The sequence below is a fragment of the Pipistrellus kuhlii genome, unplaced genomic scaffold, assembly GCF_014108245.1.
Source record: "Pipistrellus kuhlii isolate mPipKuh1 unplaced genomic scaffold, mPipKuh1.p scaffold_m20_p_7, whole genome shotgun sequence".
Classification (NCBI taxonomy): Eukaryota; Metazoa; Chordata; class Mammalia; order Chiroptera; family Vespertilionidae; genus Pipistrellus; species Pipistrellus kuhlii.
This window is the reverse complement of record NW_023425573.1, coordinates 74,518,832-74,545,349: the sequence shown is the minus strand read 5'-3', so window position 1 is coordinate 74,545,349 and position 26,518 is coordinate 74,518,832. Positions and strand designations below refer to the sequence as shown.

The window sequence follows — 26,518 nt, the reverse complement described above, 5'->3', positions numbered from 1 at the left end:
TCACAACCCCAATTTAAGAATTTTTTCTTACTAAAAAAAATCACCTAGATTTGTATTCTCTTCTTTTTCTATTTTTGGAACATAAAAATTTTAAGGCCCTCAGATAACTATAATTGCAGTCGTTTCTATTTCAGAATTTGGATTGCATACACTAGAATTTTACCATATTTATCTTATATGGACAGTCCTGACTAATCATGTACTACTGTGGGCAGTTAGACAGACATGAGCTGAGCAAAGACCATGGGCCAGGTGCAGAAGGTCACCAGGGTGGAAAGCCCCAGGTGTCCAGTGGTGGACAATCAATTGTAGGGCAGGACCTTGCCCCGAGTGTGACTTTTCCTCCCCTAGCTTATCATGGTCATGAGGTTTGGACCCTGACCTCTCCTCCCTAGAGATAGTATCTAGGCTTCAAGTTGTATTTCAGCTCCAGGCCCAGAGAAGCAACAAAACCATCCTCAGGACCAGCTGCATGGAATGATGACCGCCTGCCCTAGTGCCAGCCAATCCATCAGTGGAGACCACAATCCTGAATGGACCCACCTGGAAAGCTACTGGATATTCTATTGAGATCTTCTCCTGGGTCCTCTCCTAAAATCTCTACCCTTTAAATCCTTAGGACTGAGGACCCAGTGTGCTCTCCCTCCAGGGAGCACACCCATGCCTTTTTCTTTCTCCTCCCCATCCCTCCCTCCCAGGCATGTTACCATTAGCTTCCTCACCCCCAAGATCCAAGGGCCCTTCCTTTACCACCATTGTTTCCTAAGCGGATTTCTTCTAGCAATTACTTCTTCTACCTCTGTAATTTACCAAATAAATGTACTCTTACGATGGGTCTGGACTTTGAATTCTTTCCTAGCCAGACCCCAAGTACCGAGGTTGCTGAACCCAGGTTTGGTCTGGCCCCACTAGTCAGACACATGGTGCCGTTCCCACCGCCTACAACAGCACCACTAGGAATTGCATTTGGCTGCAGGTGACAGTGCCAGGGAAAAGGTAGTCCAAACACACAGGCACTATTCTCTTATAGGAAGAAGTCTTCAGGTAAGCTGCCCGGGGATAATTCAGTGCTTCTCCGGAATCATCAGGAATCAGAATCCTTCTGTCTTTATGTTTCCATCCTCAAGTTCTCCTCGGGGTCCAGTATAACTGCTGGCACCCCTCTATTATGTCTACTTGGGTGTCCCTTTTCTCCTTTATATTCCATGTGGATCCTTCTGAAATTAATGACTTGGTTGGAAAGGATGACCTCCACAGACCAAGGAGAATGTCTTTTGGTCAAGGCATGAGTGGTGGAGCTACATTTGTGACCTAGGACTCTCCAGCTCCCAAGCCTATTCTCTTTTCTAGACTATTATTCTCAATTTCTCTCCTCCTATAACAGAATTGTATGTCTATGTCCCTTGTCATGAAACTGCAGTGCCTCTCATTGGAATAAACAGAGTGAATATCCCCAAACTTTGGGCTTCGGGCTTGGCCTTGAAACTTGTTTTTATTTTAAAATGTACCCAAGCAGAGTCTTTGAATGTATGTAAACAGCTTGACTTGACCTCTTGAAATTTCTGCAATCTTCAGGGAGAAGTACATGCCCAGGTGAGTGCTAGTTAAGAATGAGAATATATATATATATATATATATATATATATATATATATATATATATATATATTTAAATCCCTAGCTGATTTGGCTCAGTGGATAGAGTGTCAGCCTGTGGAAGGGTCCCAGGTTCGATTCCAGTCAAGGACACATGTTGGATTATGGGCTGAATACCCAATGGAGTGGGCGCAGGGGGAGGGCCAGAGATAGCTGATCAATGATTCTCTCTCATCATTGATGTTTCTATCTCTCTCCTTCTCCCTTCTTCTCTGAAATCAATAAAAAAATATATTTTTTTAAAAGAGTTAAAAAAATAATGAGAAGATATGTGGAACAGACATCTCAACTTGGAGTCAAACTCAGCTAATCTCAAGAAAATCCATCAGGGTCGTAGCTAATGAGTAAGAAATGCATGCTTATTTTTATAAGGTAGAATTGTGGGGACTATTTGTTAAGAGCATTATAACAGCAAAAAAACTGACTAATACACTCACCAGCTGGTCAATTCAGGAGACTTAAGAATACTGTTTGTTACTTTTTCTGTTGAAAATGACAACAAGCCAAGCTATATCAATATGAAAAGCCCTGGGCAAATCTGGCATCTTATATGGCTGCATTCAGAACCCAGATTATATTGCAGAGCTTTGTGTTTCTGCCGATCCCTTACCTCTGCTTCTCTTTGCATATTAGCATCATTTTATTGCCAGGGCACATAGCATCCTCTATGCCACTGGTTTAAATGACAGCAAGCAACTGTAGCTGATAATATTCCTACTAGAGATTCTGGGAAGATGGTTTGGTTCAGAGATGGTCAGGTATCACAAGAAATCATTCTTCCTTAGGATTTTCTTTCTTTTAAAAAAAAATATTTTTCAATTACAGTTGATATACAATCCTATATAATAAAATCCTATATGTAAATTGACCATCCTCCACTATACTGACCAGCAAATCAGGAGTGAGTATGCAAATTAACCCAACAAAGATGGAAGGTTAATTTGCATACACAGGTGTGGAGTGGAGAGCAGAACAGGAGAGCAGGCAGCTTGGAGAACTTGGCATAGCAGGAGGCTGTGGGACAGATACAGAGCAGGAAGGGAAAACCTAGAGTGCAGGGAGCACGAGGAATGCTGGGAATCATAGTTCTGGTGGCAGACAGGTCTCCTAGATACTATAGCAAAGTGAGCCTGGAGCAAGTTACTGTTGCGGTGGGGGATGGAGGGAAAGCAAAGGTGAGAGATAGGTAAAATTAGAGTTTCTAGGAAAAATTAAAGGGAAGATATCTTAAAACTTCTAGGAAATCTCCATCAATGAAGAAAAGCAAATAAACAAACAAAAATGCCTTTATTATTCTGTGAGCAACAAACCAAACTGAGTTGGGGTCTCCTATAATTCGCTCATATGATTGAAAAGACAGACAGAAACTCCTGGAGTGGAGAGGGCTCCCCTGAGGGCTCCCAAATTAGAGACAGTGCAGGTCGGGCTGAGGGACCCACCCTGGGCACGAATCTTCGTCCACCGGGCACCTAGTCCTATATAATAAAAGGCTAATACACAAACCAACCGAACAGCACAACAACTGGTCGCTATGACACACACTGACCATCAGGAGGCAGACACTCAATTCAGGAGCTGTCCCCTGGTGGTCAGTGTGCTCCCACAGGAGGAGCACCACTCTGTCAGAAGCCGGGCTCACAGCTGAAAAGCACAGTGGTGGTAGCAGGAGCCTCTCCTGCCTCCAATGTAGCTCTAAGGATGTCTGTCAGTTGGACATCCACCCAAAGGCTCCTGGACTGCAAGAGAGTACAGGTTGGCTGAGAGACCCTGTTCCCCCATGAGTTCACGAATTTTGTGCACCGTGCCTCTAGTATTATAAAAGTTGGACTCGAACCTCCCTTGGCGCCGGTATATGTGCAAGTGGCTGCACCCTTAGTCCTGGAGTGGCCAGTGGGTGTTCTGGGACCCCTGCCGCTCAGGGCCTAAGTGCGGGCCTACAGGCTAGGAGCGGCCTGGGTCCCAAGGATGTTCCCAGGACCCAGGCCACTCGGCGCCTGTGTATGCAAATTAATTGCCATCTTTATTGGGTTAATTTGCATACTCACTCTTGCTTGGCTTGTAGGTGTGGCTTGTGGGCGTAGCAGAGTTATGGTCAATTTGCTTTTTTCTCTTTTATTAGATAGGACTAGAGGCCTGATGAATTAAATTCATGCAAGAGTAGGCCTTCCTTCCCCCAGCTGCTGGCACCAGCTTCCCTTTGGCACCCAGGACCTGGGCTTTGCTCCAGCTGCTGGCAGGCACCCAGGACCCAGGCTCCCCTCTGGCCCTGACTTCATCTGGAAGGATGTCCAGTCTAATTAGCATGTTACCCTTTTATTATTACAGATACTAAGTGATCATCTCAATAAATCTCATATCCATCTGACAGCATACCTTGTTATTAGAATATTATTTACTATATTCCTATGCTGTACTTTACATCTCCATGACTATTCTATAGGAACCAATTTATAGTTCTTAATCCCTTCACCTTCTTCACCCTACCCTCCAAAAACCCTCCCATCTGGCAACCATCAAAATGTTCTCTATATCTATGAGTCTGTTTCTATTCTGCTTGTTTGTTTATTTATTTTAGATTCAATTTTTATATGTATTTATTACCATTTTAAATTATTTTCCCCTTCTTTTTCTTAAAAAAGACTGATATTTTATGTAATGCTGGTTTGGTGGTGCTGAACTCTAGCTTTTTCTTGTCTGGGAAGATCTTGATCTATCCTTTGATTCTAAATGACAACTTTCCTTGGTAGAGTAATCTTGGTTATAGGTCCTTGCTTTTCATCTCTTTGAATATTTCTTGCCAATCTCTTCTGGCCTGCAAAGATTTTGTTGAGAAATCAGCTGACAGTCTTATGGGAACTTCCTTGTAGATAACTCTTTTTTTTTCTTTTCTTTTTTTTTCCTGCTTTTAAGATTCTCTCTTTGTCTTTAACCATTTGCATCTTAATAATTATAATGTGTCTTGGTATGGGCCTCTTTGGGTTCATATTTTTGGAACTCTTCGAGTTTCCTGAACTTATATGTCTATTTCCTTCACCAGGTTAGGGAAATTTTCTATCATTATTTTTTAAATAGATTTTCAATTTCTCTCTTTACTTTCTGACATCCCTGTGATGTGAATGTTGTTACATTTGGAGTTATCCCAGAGGCTCCTTATACTATCCTCATTTTTTAAAATTCTTTTTTCTCTTTGCTGTTCTGATTGAGTGTTTTTTGCTTCCTTATATTATAAATTGCTGTTTTGCTTCTCAGCTTCATCTACTCTACTGTTTATTTCCTGTAAACGATTCTTTATTTCAGTTAGTGTATCCTTCGCTTATGACTGGTTCATTTTTATGGTTTCCATGTCATTTTTTTTATTTTTTTATGCTTGGAAGTTCTAAGTTCATCTATTCATCCCCCAAGTTTATTGAACATCCTTCTAATCAGTGTTTTGAACTCTACATCTAGTAGACTGCTTTTGTCCACTTTGTTTAGTTCTTTTTCTGGAGTTTTGTTCTGTTCTTTCCTTTGGGACACATTTTTTTGTCTCCTCATTTTTGCTGCCTCCTTGTTCCTATATATTAAGTAGAGCTGTTAGGCCTCCTAAGCTAGATGGAGTGGCCTTATATAGTAGATGTCCTGTACGGCACAGTGGCACAGCCTTCCCGATCACCCGAGGGGCGTTCCAGATGGGCCCCCCCATGTAGGTTGTGTACACCTTCCTGTTATCGTTGAGCATTGATTGTTGCTAACATGTCAACGGGAGGAATTTACCCCCCAGGCTTATTGGCTGCAAGAATTGGCCATGATTACCTTGGAGGATCAGCTGTACAGGTACCTCCACCCTCCTGTTCCCCCAGAGCAGGACTTACTTTAGCGAGGCCTTGTACCCACTGAGTCTGCCTTTTTTGGGTGTGTCGGTTGTGAAGATGGGTGAGTGGTGCTTCGAGTTGATCTGAAGCTGTTCACTAGGTGTGCTTGCTGACTCTGGGACTTCCCAGAAGAGGCAGGCCAAGGTCATTCACCACCTGCGTTCTGTCTGGGACCACTCAGCATGAGCTGCAAAGCAACCTGAGGTGGCTGCTACTTGTGCTGGGCTTAGAGGTGCCCAGGAGAAGAGGCCAAGCTGTCAACCAAGGCCAGCTGCCACGAGTGCCAGGCCTGAGGCCACTTAGAGAGAGGTACATGGCATGCTGAGACTAGATGCTGCTTGTCTGAGAGATCTTAGGAAAGTCTGAAGCATGAGCCAAGGCAGGCAATTCATATAGAAAAGCCGCTGGAAACAGCTTCAGTGGGACAGCAAGTTGGGTGGGGTGGAGTCTCAGGATCACCAGGGCGAGGTGAACAGTGTTAGTCAGGTTGATGGAGACTCAGATATGGCACCTGCCTGTCAGGTCTGTGGGGGAAGAGCTCAGAAAAGGAACAATGGCCTCTGCCAGCACTTCTGTCTGGGCGGAAGCTGCCCCTCCAGCCCTCACCCTGATGCCAGATGCTTTAGTTCATCCCCATATGTCCTTTTTGCCTTTCGAGTTGCTGCCATAGTGCTGGAGCCAGAGTGAGTGAGTCCTAGTAAGTCAGTACATGGGCCCTTTAAGAGAAAGTGCCTGGGACCCCACTGTCTTACTCAGCCACAATCCCTGCTGTTTTTTACAGCCAGAAGTTATGGGAACTTAACCTTGGGTGTGTGTGTGTGTGTGTGGGGGTGTGTCTTAAACTTAGGCTGTTGTGAGGCTGGGACTCCTCACTTTTCAGGGGGGACCTCCAACGCCGAGATATCCCTCCCGATTTTTAACTGCCATTCATGGGTGTGGGGCCAGCCTGTTCCGAGTTTCTGCCCCTCCTAGCAGTCCCGATGTGGCTTCTTCTTTATATCCTTAGTTATAGGACTTGTATTCAATTAGATTTCAAATGATTTAGAATGATGGCTGTTCTGTTGTTCAGTTGTAATTTTGATGTGGTGGTGGGTTGACTACCGCATTTACATATGCCATCATCTGGACTGGAAGCCTTCCTTGCCTAGAATTTTTATGTTGAGACCGTCAGTAAAAATAATCTCTACTGTACACACTAGGCTTCTGATGGGCCAATTCCCCAAGAATAAGAGAGAAAATTATTCTTCAAAAGAAGGGATGTTAGTCCAAGCAAACAGGAACAAGAGTATACAACTTAAGGTGAGGCATCTAGGCTACCTAACCAGAATCTTTTAAATCTTAAAGCCCTGAAAAGACTAATTCATTCTTTATTCAAACTCTTTTGATTAATAATAGCTATTATATATTCATTTTTCTTTTGTGTATTAGACATTTATTAAATCATCACTCAATTGTGCAACATAGAAATTATTCCTAACTTATAGACAAAATATTTGAGGCTCAGAGAAAATAAGAAACTTCCTCAAGATCATGAAGAACAAAAGTGGCCATGCTGTGATTCAAATTCAAGTGTATCTGCAAAGCCCATCTCTTTCTACTCCAACATATGCCTGATGAATTGACAGCATCCCTCAGGGCCATGCTTAGGCAAAATAGTGTTAACAGCCCCCTCAAACCCTTCCATTTTTTAGTCCCCTCTTTTTCCCCCTCACTTGAGGACATGTTTATTAATTTGATAGAGGAAGAGGGGAAATGGAGGGGGGGGGGGGAGAGAGAGAGAGAGAGAGAGAGAGAGAGAGAGAGAGAGAGAGAGAGAGAATTATGTGAGAAAGAAACATGAATTAGTTGCCTCTTGTATGCACCCCAACTAAGGATTGAATTAGCAGCCTAGGTTTGTGCCCTGACTAGGAATCAAATGCCCAAACTTTTCGGTATAGGGGACAATACTCCAACCAACTGAGCCACCTGGTCAGGGCTCTTTCTTTCCTTTCCCTTCCTTCTTTCCTTCCCCCCTCCTCCCTCCCTTCCTCCTTCCCTTTCCTCTCTCCCTCCCTGCTTCCTGGATGAGGATTCCCTGGAGCTGGTAATGATTTCTCAGCACAGGCATCATGGCAGCAACCTGAGCTCTAGCTCCTTTATGATTTCAACCAAAACTATGCTAATTCCTGTACCTTTAAGGCCCCTGGTCTCTAACAGATGAACCTAATCAATTATTCACAACAAAGCCCTCCAGGCAACGGTGTTACGTATGTAACAGGGGTCAGCAGGCATATTCGTTTCTTGTGCTGCCACAGCAAATCACATCAACTGGGTGACTTAAAACAACAGAAATGTGTTCTCCACAGTTGTGGGTGCCAGGAGTCCAGATTCAGGGTCTCAGCGGGGCTGGTTTTTCTGGGCCTCTGGGGGAGGATCCATTCCATGCCTCTGTCTAGCTTCTGCTGTGGTCCCCTTGGCCTTCTGCGGCCCGTTGCTGCACGAGTCCAATCTCTGCCCCATCTTCACCTGCCTTTTTCTCTGTGTCTATGTCTCTATTCCACCCCTCCTCTCTCTTATAAGGACACCAATCATTGGATGGGGGTCCATCTTACATTCAGAATGATTGTATTTTGAGATCTTTTATATTAATTATATCTGCAAAGATCCTATTTCCAAATAAGATCACATTTACACGGCATTGTGTGTGGGGCCTTAGGACTTGGACATATCAGTTCAACCCACTGCAGCAGGGTGCTGGGGACCCCACAAGTCACACCCTTAGGACACCGCCCCACCCCACACGTGCAGAGTCCTGTGCCATGTTTGATTCCTCACCAATTTCCTTGGAAAAAATTTATGAGGCGATTTTTACAGAAAAAGGAAAACATTTGCAATGGAGGCCCATGTTAATTTGTTACTTAGTAAAAATACTATTTAAAAAATAAAAAGCCGAAACCTTATCATTTGGCTCAGTGGATAGAGCGTTGGCCTGCGGACTGAGGAGTTTCAGGTTCGATTTAGGTCAGAGGCATGTGCCCTGGTTGCGGGCACATCCCCAATGGGGGGTGTGTAGGAGGCAGCTGATCTATGATTCTCTCTCATCGATGTTTCCGACTCTCTATCCTTCTTCCTTCCTCTCTGTAAAAAATCAATAAAATATATTTTTAAAAAATTTAAAAGAAAAAAATGATAAACCCTAGAAAAAGCTGTGGGTCTACGAAGTCCTGGTCTTCCAAGGACTGAGCTGTATCCAAGGCAGGGGAGTTGCAAAGCAGGGGCAGTGTAGGGAGCGCTCTGCAGGGGGCCTCTGCTCTGCACGGTGCTGTGGCTCTTTCAGGCAAGGCTGGCGCCTGAGCTACCTATCCATCCTGAAGCCGCTTTGCTTACTTTATGGTCTGTTCTTAGTTACCCGACGTTCTTTCGGAAAAGAGATCATCTACAACTATGCACAGTAAGAAGGGAAGAAAGTTCCAAGCTTCTCTTCCCTGGGAGCGGCTGAGGGCAGAGGTGCTGCCTTGCCCTGGCCCAGGCCCCAAAGGCACAGCGTCACTGCAGCCTGCCTCCCGGGTACTTCTGGACTCTTCCTCAACTTCAAACACCTGTAACTGAACTTTAATCATTACCCATCTGGCGGCAGAAACCACCCCCGCACAACTTCCCAGCCTGACTTCCGCCAAGCCAACCACCCCAGGGCCTTCTCCTCCCCCTCCCGTGACTCTCCTTCTTATCTACACTGGACACATGACCTTCCTGGCCAGCCCTTTTACTGATGAAGAAAGCAAGGTTTACACAAGGGACACAACTCACTCCCTGTCTCTACCCTGGGCGGTGGGCAAGGCCTCTGACTTGGAATCAGCTGCCTTCCCCAGTCCCACAGGCTGTGTGGTCCCTGGTCCACAGCACTGGTTCCCAGGCTTTTGGTGCGGGGAGAACATCCTAGGAAACCCCCACTGACCTGCATGGTTGACCCCCAGATTATTGGAGCACTGCCAAGTGGGGAGACTCACTCTGTGGGCCCAGGGCAGGATTTGTGCGGTCAGTGGGGCGGGTGAGGATGCAGCTGGGAAAGAACCCCAGGCTGCTAGCCAGTTGCTGTTTGCTAGGTATCGTGCTAAGCACTTGACCACCTTATCAGCCCATTGTCCACACGCAGTGTCTCCAAGCAGGTAGTGACTTAGTACCCGAGAGGCTGAAGTGGGATTCACAGCTAAGTCTGTCACCAGAGCCAGACTGGCAGTACACAGTGCCACAGGGATGCTGTGGGCGTGTCAGAGAGGAGAGGGGAAGCCTGTGCCCACTTTGCTCCCACTGCTTCGTGTGCTCCCAAATAACCCCGTGCGGGACACACCCGGGGCGGCGCATGGGCACCTGAAAGAGCCAAGGAGCAGGCTGGCCCTGAGGCTGCTGGGCGTCCTCTCAGAACACCACCCCAGCGTTACTTTCTGAGAAACTGGTCCCACTGCTTCACCGTGAGTGGGAGGGAGGGCCTCCCGCCTGGTCATGCCTCAGACTCACTCACAAAAGTCTGGCTCCCCCTCCAGCCGTGGAGATGTGACCCGCTTTCCCAAGCCGCTCTTCTGGAAGGAGTTGTGCAGCGGGCGAGGAATTTATCGCATCTTATGCTAGCCCAATGAGTGGGGGCACCTGTCATCCGAGTGACAGCGAGGTACAGAGCTGAGTGGCAGCCAGTGCCATTAGAAGGAACATGAAGGAAGGGGACGAGCAGGAGCTTTTTGACCAGAGCCCTGCGCTTGGACCCACACACATCGCCAAAACCTTAATTTCCTCACAGGAATCCCCACTGCAGTGAGGAGTAGAGCCTCCTTCAGGGACTGCACGGAATGCATTCGAGAACCAAATCCAAGAACCCGAGTGGGAGCCTGGCCTGTCAGCTTCTCAGCAAACGATGGTCGCTAACTAGAGGCCACACCAGAGGTGGGCAGACGGGCCTTGGCCTAAGGCTTTTCCCTCCCATAGTGCTTCTCTCCCCTCGCACCCACAGAGAACTGCTGAGTCGTCACGACAACCTCAGCGCAGTGTGGCTCCGGGCACCAGACAGGCTGTATCAGGGCTTCCGCAGGCGGAGGCCCATTCCTCTCCGACTCTGTCCCCCAGAGGCGGTGACCCAGGGCCTGAGCACACGGCTCCAGGCTGCCTTCACGGGCTAGAAACAGGGCAGAATGCTGGGCAGTGTCACCCAAGGAGTGAGCACTTGTGCCTGGACTCGGTCTGTGACTCCGATGCTGTCAGGAACAAGAGCTGGTTTGAAAGCTGGTGGAAAACTCCTGATAAAGAGGCACTCAGGGCGCGCACTCCATGCCAGGAGCTTCTCACGTAATCTCATTAATGCTCACCTCCGCCCCCGGGGAGCTGCACCAGCCTCCTGGAGCCAGATCTGTCTGGACAAGAACCAGGCCTTGGACTCAATCAGAGGTTGTTTTCCCTTTGGTTCACTCCTCAAACAGCCAATCACTGAGCCAGGGAGATGGTCCAGGTCTGGGTACAGGTGAGTAGCTGTGGCTCCTTCCGCCTCCCTGGTGCTCAGGGGTGTGGAGAGGACTGAAGGCTCCCTGCCTCATCCGCCCTCAGTTACACCAGCTCCAGGAAGGCTGTCTCCCACATAAAGGACACTGCTCCTCAGAATGTCACCTCACTCGGGCCACATGTTGGGCTTTTGGACCGTGACCCCGTTGTTTTGTTGGCTCCACCTTCCCTTGTTTACCCCTGGGCTGCAGCCTGGTTCCCCATGGGCAGGCTGGGCTGACTGGAAGAATCAGTACTCAACAGCCATTGACCATGTACTCACGCCCCATCACCTACGGTCACATTCTGTGCTTCACGTCTCACCGGGAAGGCGTGCCCACCACATTGCTGGCCCCCTTGCTGTCCCCTTCTCCCACTGCAGCATTGGTCGTGCCTGAGGCTACCTGGGGGTGCTGGCATCTGAGCCATGATCTGCACCTGAATGATGGATCTTAGTTTATTCTCCAGCGGAGTGACCTCGGGCAAATCACTGTAACGCTGAGACCTGTTCTTCTGGGGCGAGGCTGAACTGGGTCTAAGACAGGGCACAGGCGTTGGCGAGAACTGACTGCTGCCTGGCCTCAGAGAGCTTCTCCCCAATCTGTCAGCCCCAACAACATCACCTGCAAAATGGAAAGCTCTGATCTGCCCTGCAGGACTGCGGCGTGACTGAAGGGGAACATCTGGCGAGGAGGGTCTGACAGCTGGCAGCTCTCGCTTTTTCTCTTTTTACTTTTCAACAACCTACTTCCTCCAGGGTCAAACTGTCTTTCTTCTCTGCAGCCTAACCCCTTGCCCACCCCACCCTCAGGTCCCCATCTCCCTTCCCTGCTCATTTCTGCCTGCCCAGCTGCCTGCGGCCAAGCCTCCCTGGGCCTTTGGGAATGCTCATTGGCTCTGGAACTGTGGACTGGCTTGGCCAGAGACAAACCTCAAACACCTGTCAACCCCGCCTTCCTCTGAGCGAGGCTAGCAATGTTCCCGAGGGGCTGAAGCCTCTGCCAGGGGAGCAGCTGGAGCTGGGAGAGGGTGGGAAAGGCCGCTCCTATGGCCGCTGCCTGCCTGGAGGCCGCGCCTGCAACAGGGGGAACTCCTGCCTCACTCCCGGCGAGGAGCGGGGATGGGACAGAGCTCACACACTTCCGGACAAAATCTTTAGAAAAAGGAAGTGAGATTGGAAGTGTCGATTCTTTCAAGAAACCAGATTACCAGACTTAAAGTAACAAATGCAGTTTTAATTGATCTATAGATAAAAACTACTCCGCAAGGCGAGTAACCGTTTCCGCTCCTTAATGTCGGAGCCGCATCCTGGACAGTGTTCAGGAAGGAGGTTAACTTCATTATTTCACTTCATCCGTGGTATTAGAAAAACAAGGCATGATTTTCGGTTTCGATGACATGCGTGGCTGGCAGCCAAGCCCAGTCCCTACATTCCGTACTTTGTCTTCAGTTCTTCTACTTTGTTGACGTACGCTTTCATGGCATCTTCCTTGGACGTCCCTGTGAGGAATCAACAGTGTTTGTCAGAGGCAGCACGGAAGTCGAGCAGCAGGCTCCGAGCCTGACAGCTCTGGCTGAACGCTCCCAGGCTCAGTTTCACCTGCAAAGGGGGGTGGAGCAGGGGCTCACCTCGGAGACCTGGCTGGGATCTGACGAAGAACTGAGAAGCCTGGCGCACAGAGGATGCTCTGTGCTCCCTAAAGCACTGACCAATGTGTGTGGCTGCCCTGAGGCTGCCAGTGGCCTGCCGGCCTTGTGAGTCCCCACCGCCATGAGTGAGGGGTTAGTCTGAGCCTTGGGGAAAGGGGGGCCCCTCCAGACAGGCAGGAGAGCCGCACTTGGGGAGCCACAGGGGCCTTACGGGTCCTGCTGACTTCCCAGTTTGCTCTGTCAAGTTTTTTTATGTTGTGCTCTTAACTGCCGGAGCTGTTAAGCTGGTGATGACACAGCAGAGCCAAGCACCCTTTTCTCCCCAGAGAGAAGCTACGAGAAATGTTTTGTAAAACGTTTCTGAGCAAAAGCAGCTGGCTCTTGGCGGGGGATGAGGCCAGTTTTTGCCTTCCTGCTGCTGTGTAAGAGGCACCGACTACATATTCCTCAGAGACGGTAGTGCCTCCTTTCCCGGATCCACAGTGAAGGAGAGACACCTGCCGGAAAGCGGAGCGTGTCTGCAGCCCCTGAGTGTGTGGGGCCTGCGGATGGCATGGAAATGCCCAGAGAAAACGGACAGTCGGACAGGCATTCCTGTTCCAGTTACTTCAGATCCTAGGAGAGTTTTTATTGTATTCGGGTCCTTTTTTGAGTTCAAGTGTTTCTTATTTGCAGGAAGACAGAGGGCTTATTCAGAAGCTAGCTGCGAGAACAAAAAAGCTGGCAGGCCCTTCAGAGCCAACTTTTAGGTCTTGCTAGTGCAGGTGGCACGTGATTGAGTCGGAGCTGGGACACTTGGCTGCTGTTGCTTAGCACAGAATAGCTCCATTCACTGAGCCTACGAGTGTCAGAGGCTTGCCATGCATTAGCTCATTCCTCTCTTTTCTTTCCTTTCTGGCTGGAAGGAAACTGGGGGGAAGAGGGAGGGCTGTTTGGGCTATGGGGTCACTGCCTGGCCTTGTGGGGGAGAGGAGTTGTGGGCAGCAAAGCTCCCCTAATTCTGAGAATATATAAAGCCCTCGCCAGCTATGCTGCCTTCTAATCGGTTTCTCAGTGGCCCTCCTCTCGATGACACCTCTACTGGGAGATGGTGCTTTTGGAAAGGCATTGCTGGTGTTAAGAGAGAAAGTAGGTGGCCCAGTTTTTTTCCATTCGGACACAGGTCAAGCTGTTTCCAGCCTGTGCCTCACCCCGTTTTCCCTCCTCACCCCTCGCATGCCACAATCAGGCGTGTTCCATCGCCGGCTTCACACACGAGGGAGACTGAGGAGAACAATTACCTTTCAGCGCATTCCAGGCATCCCACTTGGCCTTGCCTTTGAGGTCCAACATCCCAGGCCGTTCTTCAAAAGAAAAGGAAAGACATTAGGGCTGCTTCCAGTTCCAGGGGAAAACTCGACCAGCTTTGTCATGAAAGAATCTTTATTACACCAATCCCTTCTATTCTGTCATGAAGGTAAGCAGGCCCAGAACAGTGTACAGAAATACAGACTTAAAATCCAGGGAAAGTAAAAGCGCAACTGTTCCCATTACTAGAGGGTCCTTGTCTTCTAAGTAACTCCCAAACGCCTTTTAAAAACTTTAAAAAATACTGCAAAGTTTCCTTCCCACCTCATTTCTGTCTTATGGATTACTGTTTAGTTTTCTGAGTGTCCTTTTCTGTGGACTGTATATCCACACCCTTGCCCCATTTTCCCACCAAACTGTTAGCCTATTTCTTATTGATTTGTGGGATATTTTTCCTGAGAGCAGTGTTTCTTTAAGTTACACCATGGTTTTATGCTAACAGACTGGTTATCAGTTGCACTTGGGAAACACACTCACGAGTTCCCTGCTGACCTATCCCCTGCCACGTCGAGAACAGAGCCAAGGGGAGCAGTCACAGCTCCCACAGCTGCACCCTGTGCCAGAGGAACCTCGAGCCTTCCTGAGTGCCTGCTGGGAAGCACCCTCAGGGGGACCCGGGAGAAACCACACCTGTACTCATCAACCAAATTCTAGAGCAGCACGCCCCCACAGCCCTTCTGTGGTGATGGAAACCCTGTACATTTGCAGTGTCCCACGCATCACTGGAGCTCCTGGAATAGTGGCTTGTGCGACTGAAGACTGAACTTTTGATTTTCCTTAATGTGAGCTATTTTCAGCTTAAAGGTAGACAGCCACATGTGGCTAGTGGCTACTGTACTGGACTGTGAAACCCGAGAGGGAGCTGATCCCTCCCTGATCGGGAAGTTATAGGTTCCCAGCCTACCTACCCTCACGTGACACCAAATCTGCACCAAGATTTTTCAGCAGGACAGGCCCAGTCTCTTGAGAACACTGTTTGGCAGAAGAACATCTTGGCAGCTCTAGCCACCCTCCTTCATCTCTCCACTCCCTTCCCAGGCCGATACAGGGTATGAACCCAGCATAAAACTCACCTCCACCACAAGACCTTTCTCAGCCCAGGCCTCCCCGGGAACCCAAGTTTAGTTTGGCATTGCACCAGATCCCTACCTCTGGCCCTTCTGCATCCAGCTGGCTCCCAGCCAGCCCGTCTGCTCCACCTCCAACCCAACTGCAGTGGAATTGGGGGCCACACTCACCTCCTGACCAGGGAGGGGAGAGGGTAACCTCCTTTGTGGTGCCATGGCCGCCACCTCTGAGTCCTGGCATGGACTGAATCATGCCATTGCCTAACCCATTCCTCTGCCTCATGCATTACTGGTTAGTTTTCTGAGTGTCCTTTTGAACTGTATGTTCATACCCTGGCCCCATTTTCCCACCAAATTGTTAGTCTATTTCTTATTGGTTTGTGGGAGATTTTTCCTGAGAGCAAAAATATATGCCCGAGTATCAGGGACTTTGGGGGCAGAATAAAACCTGGTGAAGGCAGGAAAGGCAGTACGATGGAATATGTTAATTCAAACCAAGGCCTCAAAATCTGCACACCAAGATCTTTCAACAAGGAATGGCCACCAGGAAATGTTTCAGCAAAAGTGCTCTGACCTGTCCCAGGAAGCCAGCTGCTCCTCTGCTCCTGATTTAGGCTTGGTCCACTGCCAGTGCTCTGAGACTTTGATCTTGCCCGTTTAGGGTGGAAACAAAGTGCTTCAGCAAATCTCGTCCAAGCTGGGGGCCTTCACCACCTCCCAAGTAGATGGGAAGTGCTCTTGACATTCAGTAAAGTCTAGGATTTGAATTCTGCTGCCTGAGCTACCAAGAACCAATAACAGTGCTGGGTCTGCAAAGCCAGCAGGAACGTGATCTCCGGGAACCTCTCCCAGCTTACATCCCAGGAACGTCATGAAACATTGCCATCCCATCCAAAGAGTTCAGAACTCTTTGGGAAGTTTTGGGCAGGGTTCCCACGGATTAAGAGTTCCAGCACCAAGCAAGGCTGCTGAGTCTGCTTTGGAGAACAGGGCGGCCCAGCTTCACCTCGGCATACCTGTATTCACGTCTCCCACAGTGGCCTGTTTGTAGCGGCTGTAGATGAACAGCATCTCGTCGTCCGCTGGCTTGGTCTTGAGGTGCTTGACGTCCTCAGCAGCTTTGTCAAACTCAGCCTAAGTGTGAGAGAGGGGAGAGGCCTGAGTGCAGCTCTGACGGGGCAAAGGCAGCTCGCACTCCTGTAAGGCAGGTGAGGAAAAGCAGCGCCCTCTCTAGTGTCTCCCCTCCTCCCCACAACCGGACAGCTAGAAAGACCCAGCAAAGCACGGAGGTGGCTCACCGGTTCCCTTATCTGAAAACCACATTAAGAAAGCTATGCAAACACCGCGGGAAGGAGCCGGGCGGAGGCTGCCTGCAGTGGGAGTTACTCCGCAGGAAAGCGGCATGGCTGAGGTCCCAGGGAAGCCCTGAGCTGCGGACAGGGGTGGCCCAGGTGCTTAAAACAGCTGAAAAGGGGCCATGGCCTGAGTCAGTTGGCCCCCTTCCCCTGAGTTTGGGGCGTCCCAGCGCAACCTCTGTCCCAGTGCCCGACTGGAGAGAAAGAGGAGAGGAGCCAAAGGTCGCCCGACACAGCTCGGCTCGGAAAAGCGGCCACATTCAAGGGAGGGAAAGGCCTCGGGGGTCACCTCTCCCCCGGCACACCCTCCCCCTGCGGGCGCACCCTCCCCCGGCCACACGCGGGACACTCGGCCCCTTCTCTGACCTCCAAGCGCTCCGCCCTTACTCATGGCCTGTCCTTCCGGATGGGGGACTCGGCCCCCTTGCTCCTTCCATCCACGCAACCCTATACCTCTCGTCTTTCTACCTCGGACCCTCGACCCCTCTTCCCCCCCCCCCCCCCCCCCCCGATCTCTATCCCCGCTTCACCGCGAAGTCCACTCTTTGGGCAACTTCCCAGCAGTTGCAGGGCGGATGGCGGTGCAGGGAGCCCCACACCGGGGAGCCGCTCTCCAGCCTCGGTCCAGAGGGCCAGGGCTGGGCATGGGTCCAGGAGGAAGAACGGGGTCGGGAGAGAAAGACCTCCCAGGGTTCTGCCTGCGGGTGGTCCCCACGCGGCTTCCGCCCCGCGGCACGTTCGCAGCCAGGCAGGTGCCGTACCTGAGACATGCCGGCGGGGTAGGTGCAGGACTGCGGGAGCGGCGGTGGCGGCGAGGAGCCGGGACAAGTAGCGCAGCGCCGTCTGGCAGCGCCTTTAGAGGTGCAGCCGCAGGCCTCCCCCGCGGGGCTCGGGCGAGCGCCCGGCAGCCAATCAGAAGCCCGCTCTGCACGGGGGCGTGGCCATCCTCTGGGCGGCGCCCGCCGCCCGCCTCACCCCAGCCCACGTGGTCGGCTGGCGCACGCGCACGCGCGGACAGGAGGCGAAGGGAACTCCGGGAGCAGGTGGGACCGCGGAAGTAGGGCGCACGTAACGGAGAGGGTGCTGTGGTCCGACCCCGGTTCAGTCCCAGCCTGCGGGGGCCAGTGACCCACGGGGCAGAGGAGAGGGGTGGAGGCTGAAGAACAGAGACCGTTACATCTGTTTCTTTAAATCCGGTGGCCTGTGGGCGCAAACCGGCCGGAAGTTGCTCTGGATGAGTAACCTCCCAGGCGTGGGGTCAGCGAGGGGGCTCCCGTGCATCCCAGGAACCTGCAGGCGATGCCTGGCGGACTGCGCGCGGATGGGTAGCTGAACCGGCCTTGTCCTCTGAGCATTTGGCACTCCTTCCGTGGCCTTAGTTTGCAGCCCTGTGATGCACATTTTGGTTTGTGGTGCATTTCTCAAGGCAGGGGCAGTGTCTCATCTTTAACAAACTTGGCCCAGGCCCAATGTCCAACAAATCTCTCTTAAGTGTATGACACTTGCATTCATTAACAAATATTTACTCAATTCTTGTCAGGTAACTTGCACCTTCCCGGCCCTCAGGATACTGCAGTGAAAAAAAAGCCCCCATAATTTTTTGCATCTTTAGAACTTATATTAGGGATAATAGTTAATAAATATGTTAAATAGAAAGTTTGTTAGAGGATAGGGAGTTGGAAGTTTACAGTTTTACTTGGGATGGGCGGGTGGAGGGTTAAGGGAAGGTAACGGCCGGGACTGGTTTGGCTCAATGGATAGAGCGTCGGCTTGGGGACTGAAGGGACCCGGGTTCGATTCCAGTCAAGGGCATGTATCTTGGTTGCGGACATATCCCCAGTAGGGGGTGTGCAAGAGGCAGCTGATCGATGACTCTCTCATCGATGTTTCTAACTATCTCCCTTCCTCGCTGTACAAAATCAATTATATATATATATATATATATATATATATTTTTTTTTTTTTTTTTTTTTTTTTTTAAATTTTTTTTTAAAGGGAAGGTAACGTTTGAGAAAGACCCTCACGGAGAGGAGGTAGCATTCCTGGCAGAAAATCAGTGTAGAGGTGGGAGCAGGGAGGGGAGGAGTGGGAAGAGGTGAGGCTGGAGAGCTAAGGAGGTGGCAGGCTAGTTAGATGGTGCAGAGCTTGATCTTTATAGGGACTTTGGCTTTTATTCGGAGTGAGATGGGAAGCCAGAGGCTTTGGAGCAGAGGATGATGAGGCGGGAGGAGGTGGGAGGGGGGGCAGGCCCCTGCAAGGTTGTTAAGAAGCTGATGTTCTCCATGGACACAAAGGAGCAGCACAGGTGGGTGGCAGAGTTTGAGGGTGATGTCGGAGAGATGAAAGGGAGACTTTCTTGGTGGTTACTAAGGAGTGGGTGAAGGGAGATTATTAAAAAGAGAGATCATCCCTTTCTGATTCCTAATATGTGACAAGAGGACTGGACTATAAATCTTCCCCCATTTACAATTGTAGGTGTTTAGAAATAAAAGCCAGATGGAAGCTTTCAGAAGTAACACTGTAGGTGAGGCTTTATGAAATGGGAAGAAGTAGAGGTACAATAGTAAGGAACAGATCTAGAGCCTGTAGTCTGGATAATTTTGAGAAAACAAAGTCAAGCAAACGAACAAAAGCCTTGGAGTTACATGTGAAGAAATGACATTTGCGTTGTAAGAAATGTGGGTTTCTCCCAAGGTGACAGTTCAGAGCTGTTTTTCCCCTTGAGGCCCAGGTAATACCTGGAAGCATCTTGGCTGCACCATTTGGTGCTTACAGCTTCCATGACGGAAATTCAGGTTGCTGTCTGTGTGGGTCAGATTTGCAGTCAACGGTATCTGCTAGTCAGTAGATTTTAACATTAGGTTATTGTGTTGGCATATTTGAAAAGATGAGATACCTCTCATAATGTAATTTTTTAAGAAGTACCTCAGATTGGTTGAAGTTAAATATTGTAGGAAGCCAGGTTCGTGTTTTATTTTGTCAGTCTCCACTTTAAGTGGTTGCTTGATTTGTTGGTTGCTTGTTTGGAATCTGCTTCACTTTCCTAAAAACAAAACATTTCCCACAAGATAGTTTGTGCCCACGTGAGTCTACAACAGGTGCTTAAAGCAACTCAAGAATGGAACTGGTAAGGATTGTGGAATGGCATTCAGCTTTTAACATAGAAATAGTAACAAACCAGTATCTGGGATTTTATTTTAAAAAATAAATTTTAGAGTATATTCAGGACCAATAAATTATCTGAAGTTTTTAAAAATATATTTTTACTGATTTCAGAGAGAAAGGAAGAGGGAGAGAGAAATAGAAACATCAATGATGAGAATCATTGATTGACTGCCTCCTGCACATCCCCTACTGGGGATAGAACCCTCAGCCAGGGGATGTGCCCTTGACGGAATTGAACCCGTACTCCTTCAGACCACAGGCTAAGGCTCTACCCACTGAGCAAAATCAGCTAGGGTTGAATTTTTAATCCAGTATTTCATCAGTGTTGGAAAGGAAATTGCTTTTTATATCTGGAGAAAGTGTAAGCTCCTCAGGTCTGTTTATAGCCATGTCAGCCGTTGTCACACTTTGTAATTATTTAATTTAATTTTAATTTATTCTTCTCTCTGAGCCCCCTCTATGTAAGCTAGGGAGGATGGGGATCACTATATATTGGTCAATGTCTGTCTCCAAGTACCTGGAACTTCTTAGGCACTCGACTAATGGTAACTGAATGAACGAAGTACTTTTCTGACTATGAAATGTATTCCTTCTGATGAGCCATGAACTGGAAACCAGCTTTCTGACTATGAAATGTATTCCTTCTGATGAGCCATGAACTGGAAACCAGCTAACTTTATTAGAACTGAATGTGAAACTGTGGGCTAGAGTAAAGCAGATGAACTCTGGTGTAATCTCTATGATTTGCCCGCCGTGGAAACAACACCTGAAGTGTTAAGGGAAGTGAGCCAGTCGGCCTAACCAGCCCCTCTGGTGAGTTGACAGGCTGCTGTTATTACAATATAATGACTCTCCCTCACTTTCTTGGGTCCCTGTTTAGCTGATTCTCAGGGTAGTCAGTCAGGCAAGATGCATTAGCAGCAGTGAAAGCAGTTCTTGCCCAGGGGTATGAATAGTAGTTTAATATTAGATTTCTCCTTATAAATGAAATCTCACTTCCTAAAAGTGAGATTAAAAAATGGATACAGTTACAGCAGAGCTTTACTAGAAGGCACGGGTTAGAGTATTAACACGTGGTGAATTCTATTCACTTGGTATTTATTTTCCAGGTGCTTGGAATGTGACTCCTCAGGCCTGGCTCCAGGAAAGCTGGGAGGGGACTCCTGTGCTTTAGAGGGAGGGAGGCACCTGGGAAGTGGTTCTGGGAAAGGACCAGGGAGCGGTGGGCAGAGTTGGGGGTCTTTGATGAGAGTGGGGATACTGCCTTGTCCTGATCTCAGGGAGAAGGTGCTCAGTCTTCCACCATGAAGTGCAATATTGGCTGGAGGGTTTTTTGTACACGTCCTTTATCAAGTAGAGGAAGTTTTCCTCTATTGCCAAGAGTTTCCTCTATTTCCAAGAGTTCTTCTCATGAATGGATAGTGAAATTTATCGTGTTGTGGGGTCGAACCCTGGGTTCAAAATAAGACCACTGGAGGCTGATAATTTATTAAAAAAAAGCAAACAAGATTTATTGAACTGTCCAGGGCAGCCGCAAGAGCCACACGCAGGCGGACCCTACACGACTGTGCCGCTTTAGGGGCAGGTAGTTATTTTTAAAGGTTCTGAGAAGGAAAACCCCCATTCTGCAACAAACTTCTTTGGAATTTTCTGCTGTTCTTCCTAGGTAAAATGTTGCTTTCTAGTTTGCTTTAGCCCATTTGAAGAATGATGAAGATAAACTTAGCTGTCTGACCTTGCAGGCCAGAGACCAGATATATCCACCATGCCAGGTGCATTTTTTTTTTAATTGGATAGAACAGCATTGTTTTCGAGGCCAGCATCGAGATAACCACTAAGTGTACACAGGGCTGGTTCTTTAATGAAAAAGAAAGTTCTGCCTATAACCTTGCCCAGAACTTGAACTCATCCTCCCTAAGCCCATTGCGCGATGAACAAAGCAAGTAAGTGAAGGTCGAAGTCAGAATAGTAGGTTTAAAATTCAAACAGTAGTTTTTACCCAAGTATGATTGCTACCATATTTCAATCGGATGCTTTTTTTTTCTTTTTTGCATTGATTGATATGATTACATGATTTTTCTTTAGCCTATTAAAATGGTAGATCATATGGATTTCTTCTCAAATATTGAACTAGCCCCTACTTCCCTGGAAGAAACCCCACTTGGTCATGGTGTATAATCCTTTGTATATATTGCAGAATTAGTTTTGCTAATATTTTAAGGGTGCTTATGTTTGTGTTTGTAAGGAATATCTGTAGTTATTTTAAATAATGTCTTTAGTTTGCTGTGGAACTACTGGCTTCATACAATGAAATAGGACGTTTTCTCCTTTTCAATTTTCTGAAATCAGTTGCTTAGAACGGATGTTAAGTGTTTAAATGTTTTGTAGAATTATCCAATGAAATTTTCTGGGCCTGGAAATTTTTCTCCTGAGCGTTTTAAAATTATAGGCCATTAAAAATTTTTATCTCATATGGGTAATGGGTAATGGAGGTAGTTGTGTTTTTCAAGAAATTGGTCCATTTTATCAAAGTTGTGAAATTTACATACCTGGATCTGTTCATAGCATTCCTTGTTGTCCTCATGATGTGTGCAGATATTCTCTGTTTTATTTCTGATATTGGTGTTTTCTCTCTCTCTCTTTTTTTTTTTGCCAAGCTTGTACAAAGTGTCAATTTTTAAAAATCTCTCCAAAGAACCAGCTCTTTATAAAAATTGATTTTTTCTGTTGTCTTTCTGTTTTTTAATTTTATTAATTTTTTTATTATTAATTTTTCCTTTTGTTTGCTTTGGGTTTGTATTGCTCTTCTTTTTCTAGATTCTTGAAGTGAGAGGTTAGACTATTGACTTGAGACTTTAAATTTTAATGTTTACATTTAGCGCTATACATTCCCTCTTAGTTCTCCTTTGTGTCCCCCCAATTTTATGTTGTATTTTCATTTTCATCCAGTTCAGTGTATTTTAAATTTCCTTTGAGACTTCCTCTTTGACCTAGGGATTGTATAACAGTCTCTTGCCTAGTTTCCAAGTGTTTAGAGATTTATCCCATATTTTTCTGGGTTTTATTTCTATTTTTGTTCCACTGAAATCAGAGAATACACTTTGTATGATTTCACTTATTTAAATTTGTTATGTGTTTTTCTATGGCCTAGGATATGGTCTTATTGGCATATATTTTGTGGGCACTTTATTTATTTATTTATTTATTTGCCTTTGATCATATTTTTATTCAAAATTAGCTGTCGAAAGTAAAGTGACTTGACCGTTATGGAATAAACAATTTAAGTTTATGCCACGGGCTTCTTCTCTTCTGTGGTGGGTTTCTTTTCTGCAGGCTTCTTCTCAGCTGCTGGTTTCTTGGGAGCTGTAGCCTTTTTCCCCACCAAAGGCTACTTCTGCTTCTTAGGGCCCACAGCCTTCTTTGCTTTCTTCTTGTGGGCACTTTAAAAGAATGTACATTCTGCTGCCATTAGTGGGATGTTCTGTAAAGTCTATTACAGTCTGTTGATTGATGATTGTGTTCTACATCCCTGCTGCTTTTCTCTCTAATTATTCTACCATTTGCTGAGGAAGGGGTGTTGAAATCTTTAACCACAATTGTGGATTTGTCTATTTCCTCTTTCATTTCTATCAGACTTTTTCTTCACATATTTAACAGCGTTGTTTTATACACATTAGGATTGCTGTATCTTGTAGGTGGATTGACCTTGTTGGTCTATGGTTTCCTTTCTTTTAGGGTAGGTGTGCTGCTAACAAATTATCTTAGTTTTTCTTCATCTGAGAATGCCTTGATTTTCTCTTCATTTCTGAGGAATATTTTCACTGTGTATAGTATATGGGTTGTGGTTCTTTCTTTTTTATTTAATGTTTTTTATTGATTTTAGAGAGAGAGGAAAGGAGATGGAGAGAGAGAGCTAGAAACATCGATGAGGAAAAAATATCAACTGGTTGCCTCCTACTGGGAATGGAGCCTTGAAAATCTGAGCATGTGCCCTGATTCCAAGAGGAATCCAACCAGTGACTCTCGGTACCTGGAAGGACCAAGAATGGAAGGGAGAGGAGAGAGAGAGAGAGAGAGAGAGAGAGAGAGAGAGAGAGAGAGAGAGAGAGAGAGAGAGAGAAAGATGGATGTGAGAGAGACATCAATTAGCTGCCTCCCAAACATGCCTTCAAACTGGAGACCTTTTTGGGGCGGACGCGCTAACCATTCAGAACACCGGCCAGGCTTTTTTTTAGTCTATTTTTATGTTGTTCAGGTCGGGTCATTTCTGTTGTTTTATCTTCCAGTCACTGATTCTTCCTTGTGTTCCCTCCATCACTGAGTTTTTGAACTGAGATCTGTGTTTTTCAGTTCTAAAATTTCCACTTGGTTCTCTTTTATAACTCCCATTTCTTTTATGAGGCTTTATAATTTTTCATTGGTTTCAAGCACATTCACAGTTGCTCATTGAAGCACATGATGTCTGAGTAAAACCTTTGTCAGTTATTCTGACATTTCTATTGTGTCAGTGTTGGCATCACTTGATTGCCTTTTTTTATTCCAGTTGAGATCTTCCTGGTTCTTGATATGCTAAGTGATTTTCAGTAGATACCTAAACATGTTGGGTGTGGTATAGTGAGCCTCTGCATCTTATCTAAATCTCCTGTTTTAGTGACTTTTTCTGACACCTCCCTGGCAGAAGACTTGCTACTGCTGGTGGGGATAGAAGTTCAGGTCCTTGATTTGGTCCTGTTGACACCTGAGGTGGGATGGGGTTTTCACTTCCCACTAGGCCTCCTCAGGATAAATTTCTGTTTGGGAGGGGTAAGAGTGCTCCCCATGTGTCTTCCCCAGGCATTGAGGTAGAGGTGGGCGTGGCCACCTTATGGATGGGTGGTTGTGAAAGTTCTGACTCACTGCCACTCCTCTGATACTACTTGTTAATGATTTTTGCTAAATTAACATTTGTTAAGTGGAGCACAGGGCGCAGGACGCAGAGCTCAGCCAGAGATTGCTAGCGAAATTGAAATAAAGTTTTTTTTTTCACAGGTCCTGGAGGAGATACCTGGCACTGCTCCTGGGGCCACATGGGGAGGTCAAGGCAGGGTGCATGCAGACAGGGGGCAGGACCTGGGGCACTTGCCTTTATTAGGGTCTGTGGGTGGAGTGCTTTGGGGTCCTCAGGCTAGGGCCTGCTGGTCAATTCAAACCAAAAGTTCCAGGTTCTGGGAAGCCCCAGGGGCTGCGCAAGGGAAGGCCCGGATGGGATACCGTTGCTCACAAGGACTGCTGGGGGAAGCATGGTGACTCTGTGGGCTGCTGCCTAGGGTATGTACTTGCATGAGGGGGCAAGTGTCAGTTTAAGGTCCCTGCAGGCCGCTTGGCCAAGCACAATGGGATGTCCAGTAGCAGTACGATGGGTGACCTAGCTGCACTCCTGGCACCAGTGTGGAAGGGGAGGGGCCTTACCTTAAGCTCAGTGGAGCGGAAGGCTGAGCTCCCCAGGTGGTCTCCACTGACACTGGGTTTCAAGAGTCAGCTCCCTGCTCTGCCTTCTCTCACACTGCCCTGAGGGTGGGTGAGGTGGGGGTCTCTTCATCAAAGCCGGTGAAGGAATCTGCTCCAGCTCACCTTTGCTAGTGTGGGTGGGCGGCAGGCTCTCCTGTAATTTCTCCCTGGAGTAGAGTGCTTGTTGTCTGAAAGTTTTCTGTCTTGCTCGACTGCCCCTTCCCTGTTTCTGTGGCTAGGAAGGGCAGGCTTTTGCTGTTTTTCACCTGCTGTTGTTCACACTGACTTCTTCCAGGGCTCACCATTGTGTCTTTCCTTGGGTCTAGAGGTCCCTAGCCAGTCTGCCCCCTTCTCTCCACCTTTCTGATCTTACGTTTGTTTTATATGTCGTGTCCGGGATTTTTAGTTGCACTTAGCAGGAAGTATAGGAAAAAGTACATCTCCATCTTCTCAGAAGCAGAAGTGTAGGGCAGTGCGGTTTGAAGTTTATTATTATTTTCTCTGAATTACATTGTATTGATATCCTGATTTGTAACTGAAAGTTGTGGCTATAAAAGTTGAATAAAGACTCATTGTTCCCATTCTCTTCAGGAGAGTGTTAGTTCTGTTGTGGCTATTTGAAAGCTGTTTCATGTGGCTGAAGCTTATTCCCTACCAAATTTAATAGCAGGATTTTCTCTTCTTAGGAAGCTAAGAGCTCAGATACTTAATTGGTTTGGCTATTAAAGATGAGTTCCAGTAGGGCTTAATCAAACTTTGGTTAGTGCTTAGTAAAATGTACATTTTTAAAATACTGCCTCTAGAAACAGTGTATTTTAAAATATATTTTTATTGACTTCTGAGAGAAAAGGAGAGAGGGGAGAGAGAGAAACATCAATGATGAGAGAGAATCATTGGTTGGCTGCTTCCTACACACCCCACACTGGGGATTGAGCCCGCAACCCGGGCATATGTCCTGACTGGGAATTGAATTGTGTCCTGACTGGGAATTGAATTGTGGCTCATAGGTCAATGCCCAACCATTGAAACACACTGATCAGGCTAGAAATAGTTTATTTTAAAAATCATCCTTTCTGGGATAATGCCAAAAGTAAGTTTCAAATTTATCTTTCTTAACAGTGTTTTCTGATTATATGTAAAAGCACTGGGAGTGTTGCAAGGGAAACTGGTTTCTATTAGAGCCAAATACATTATCTGTAATATGATAGGAAGCTCTTGATGGAAATGACAAGTCTTGGCTCTGCTAGAATCAGCAGCATTCTTCTTTTTATTTTATTTTAATATTTTATTAATTTTTTTTCACAAAGAGGAAGGGAGAAGGATAGATAGTTAGAAACATCGATGAGAGAGATACATTGACAAGCCGCCTCCCGCACACTCCCCATTGGGGATGTACCCGCAACCAACATACATGCTCCTGACCAGAATCGAACCTGGGA

General features: G+C 47.3%; 2 protein-coding genes and 1 long non-coding RNA gene across 3 annotated transcripts in view; 1 reads left to right on the top strand and 2 right to left on the bottom strand.

Moving 5' to 3' along the window:
* Positions 1 to 787: 787 nt before the first annotated feature.
* On the bottom strand, positions 788 to 25,874 carry LOC118709473. Its single transcript, XR_004984974.2, has 3 exons — positions 25,861 to 25,874; positions 10,431 to 10,440; positions 788 to 953 (listed from the first exon to the last, which is right to left on the bottom strand). It is a non-coding gene; the product is annotated as an uncharacterized LOC118709473 (long non-coding RNA).
* DBI (diazepam binding inhibitor, acyl-CoA binding protein) lies at positions 12,223 to 17,344 on the bottom strand. Its single transcript, XM_036421586.1, has 4 exons — positions 17,189 to 17,344; positions 16,089 to 16,206; positions 13,939 to 14,001; positions 12,223 to 12,508 (listed from the first exon to the last, which is right to left on the bottom strand). Exons 1-4 carry the CDS (start codon positions 17,195 to 17,197, stop codon positions 12,435 to 12,437), a joined length of 264 nt encoding a protein of 87 aa, XP_036277479.1. The 5' UTR covers positions 17,198 to 17,344; the 3' UTR covers positions 12,223 to 12,434.
* Positions 17,408 to 26,518, top strand: part of CUNH2orf76 (chromosome unknown C2orf76 homolog) — a 64,687-nt gene continuing 55,576 nt past the window's right edge. The window contains exon 1 of the mRNA XM_036421584.2: positions 17,408 to 17,470. The gene's annotated coding sequence lies outside the window, so the exon portion shown is untranslated. The remainder of the gene's footprint in view (positions 17,471 to 26,518) is intronic.

Bases quoted from the DNA above. Each gene is read 5' to 3' on its own strand.
- DBI (XM_036421586.1), bottom strand. The intron at 14,002-16,088 runs GTATGCCGAGGT...TTTCTTTTGAAG, and splicing joins TGTGGGAGACGTGAATACAG to AACGGCCTGGGATGTTGGAC. The intron at 12,509-13,938 runs GTAATTGTTCTC...GATTCCTCACAG, and splicing joins TGCCTGGAATGCGCTGAAAG to GGACGTCCAAGGAAGATGCC.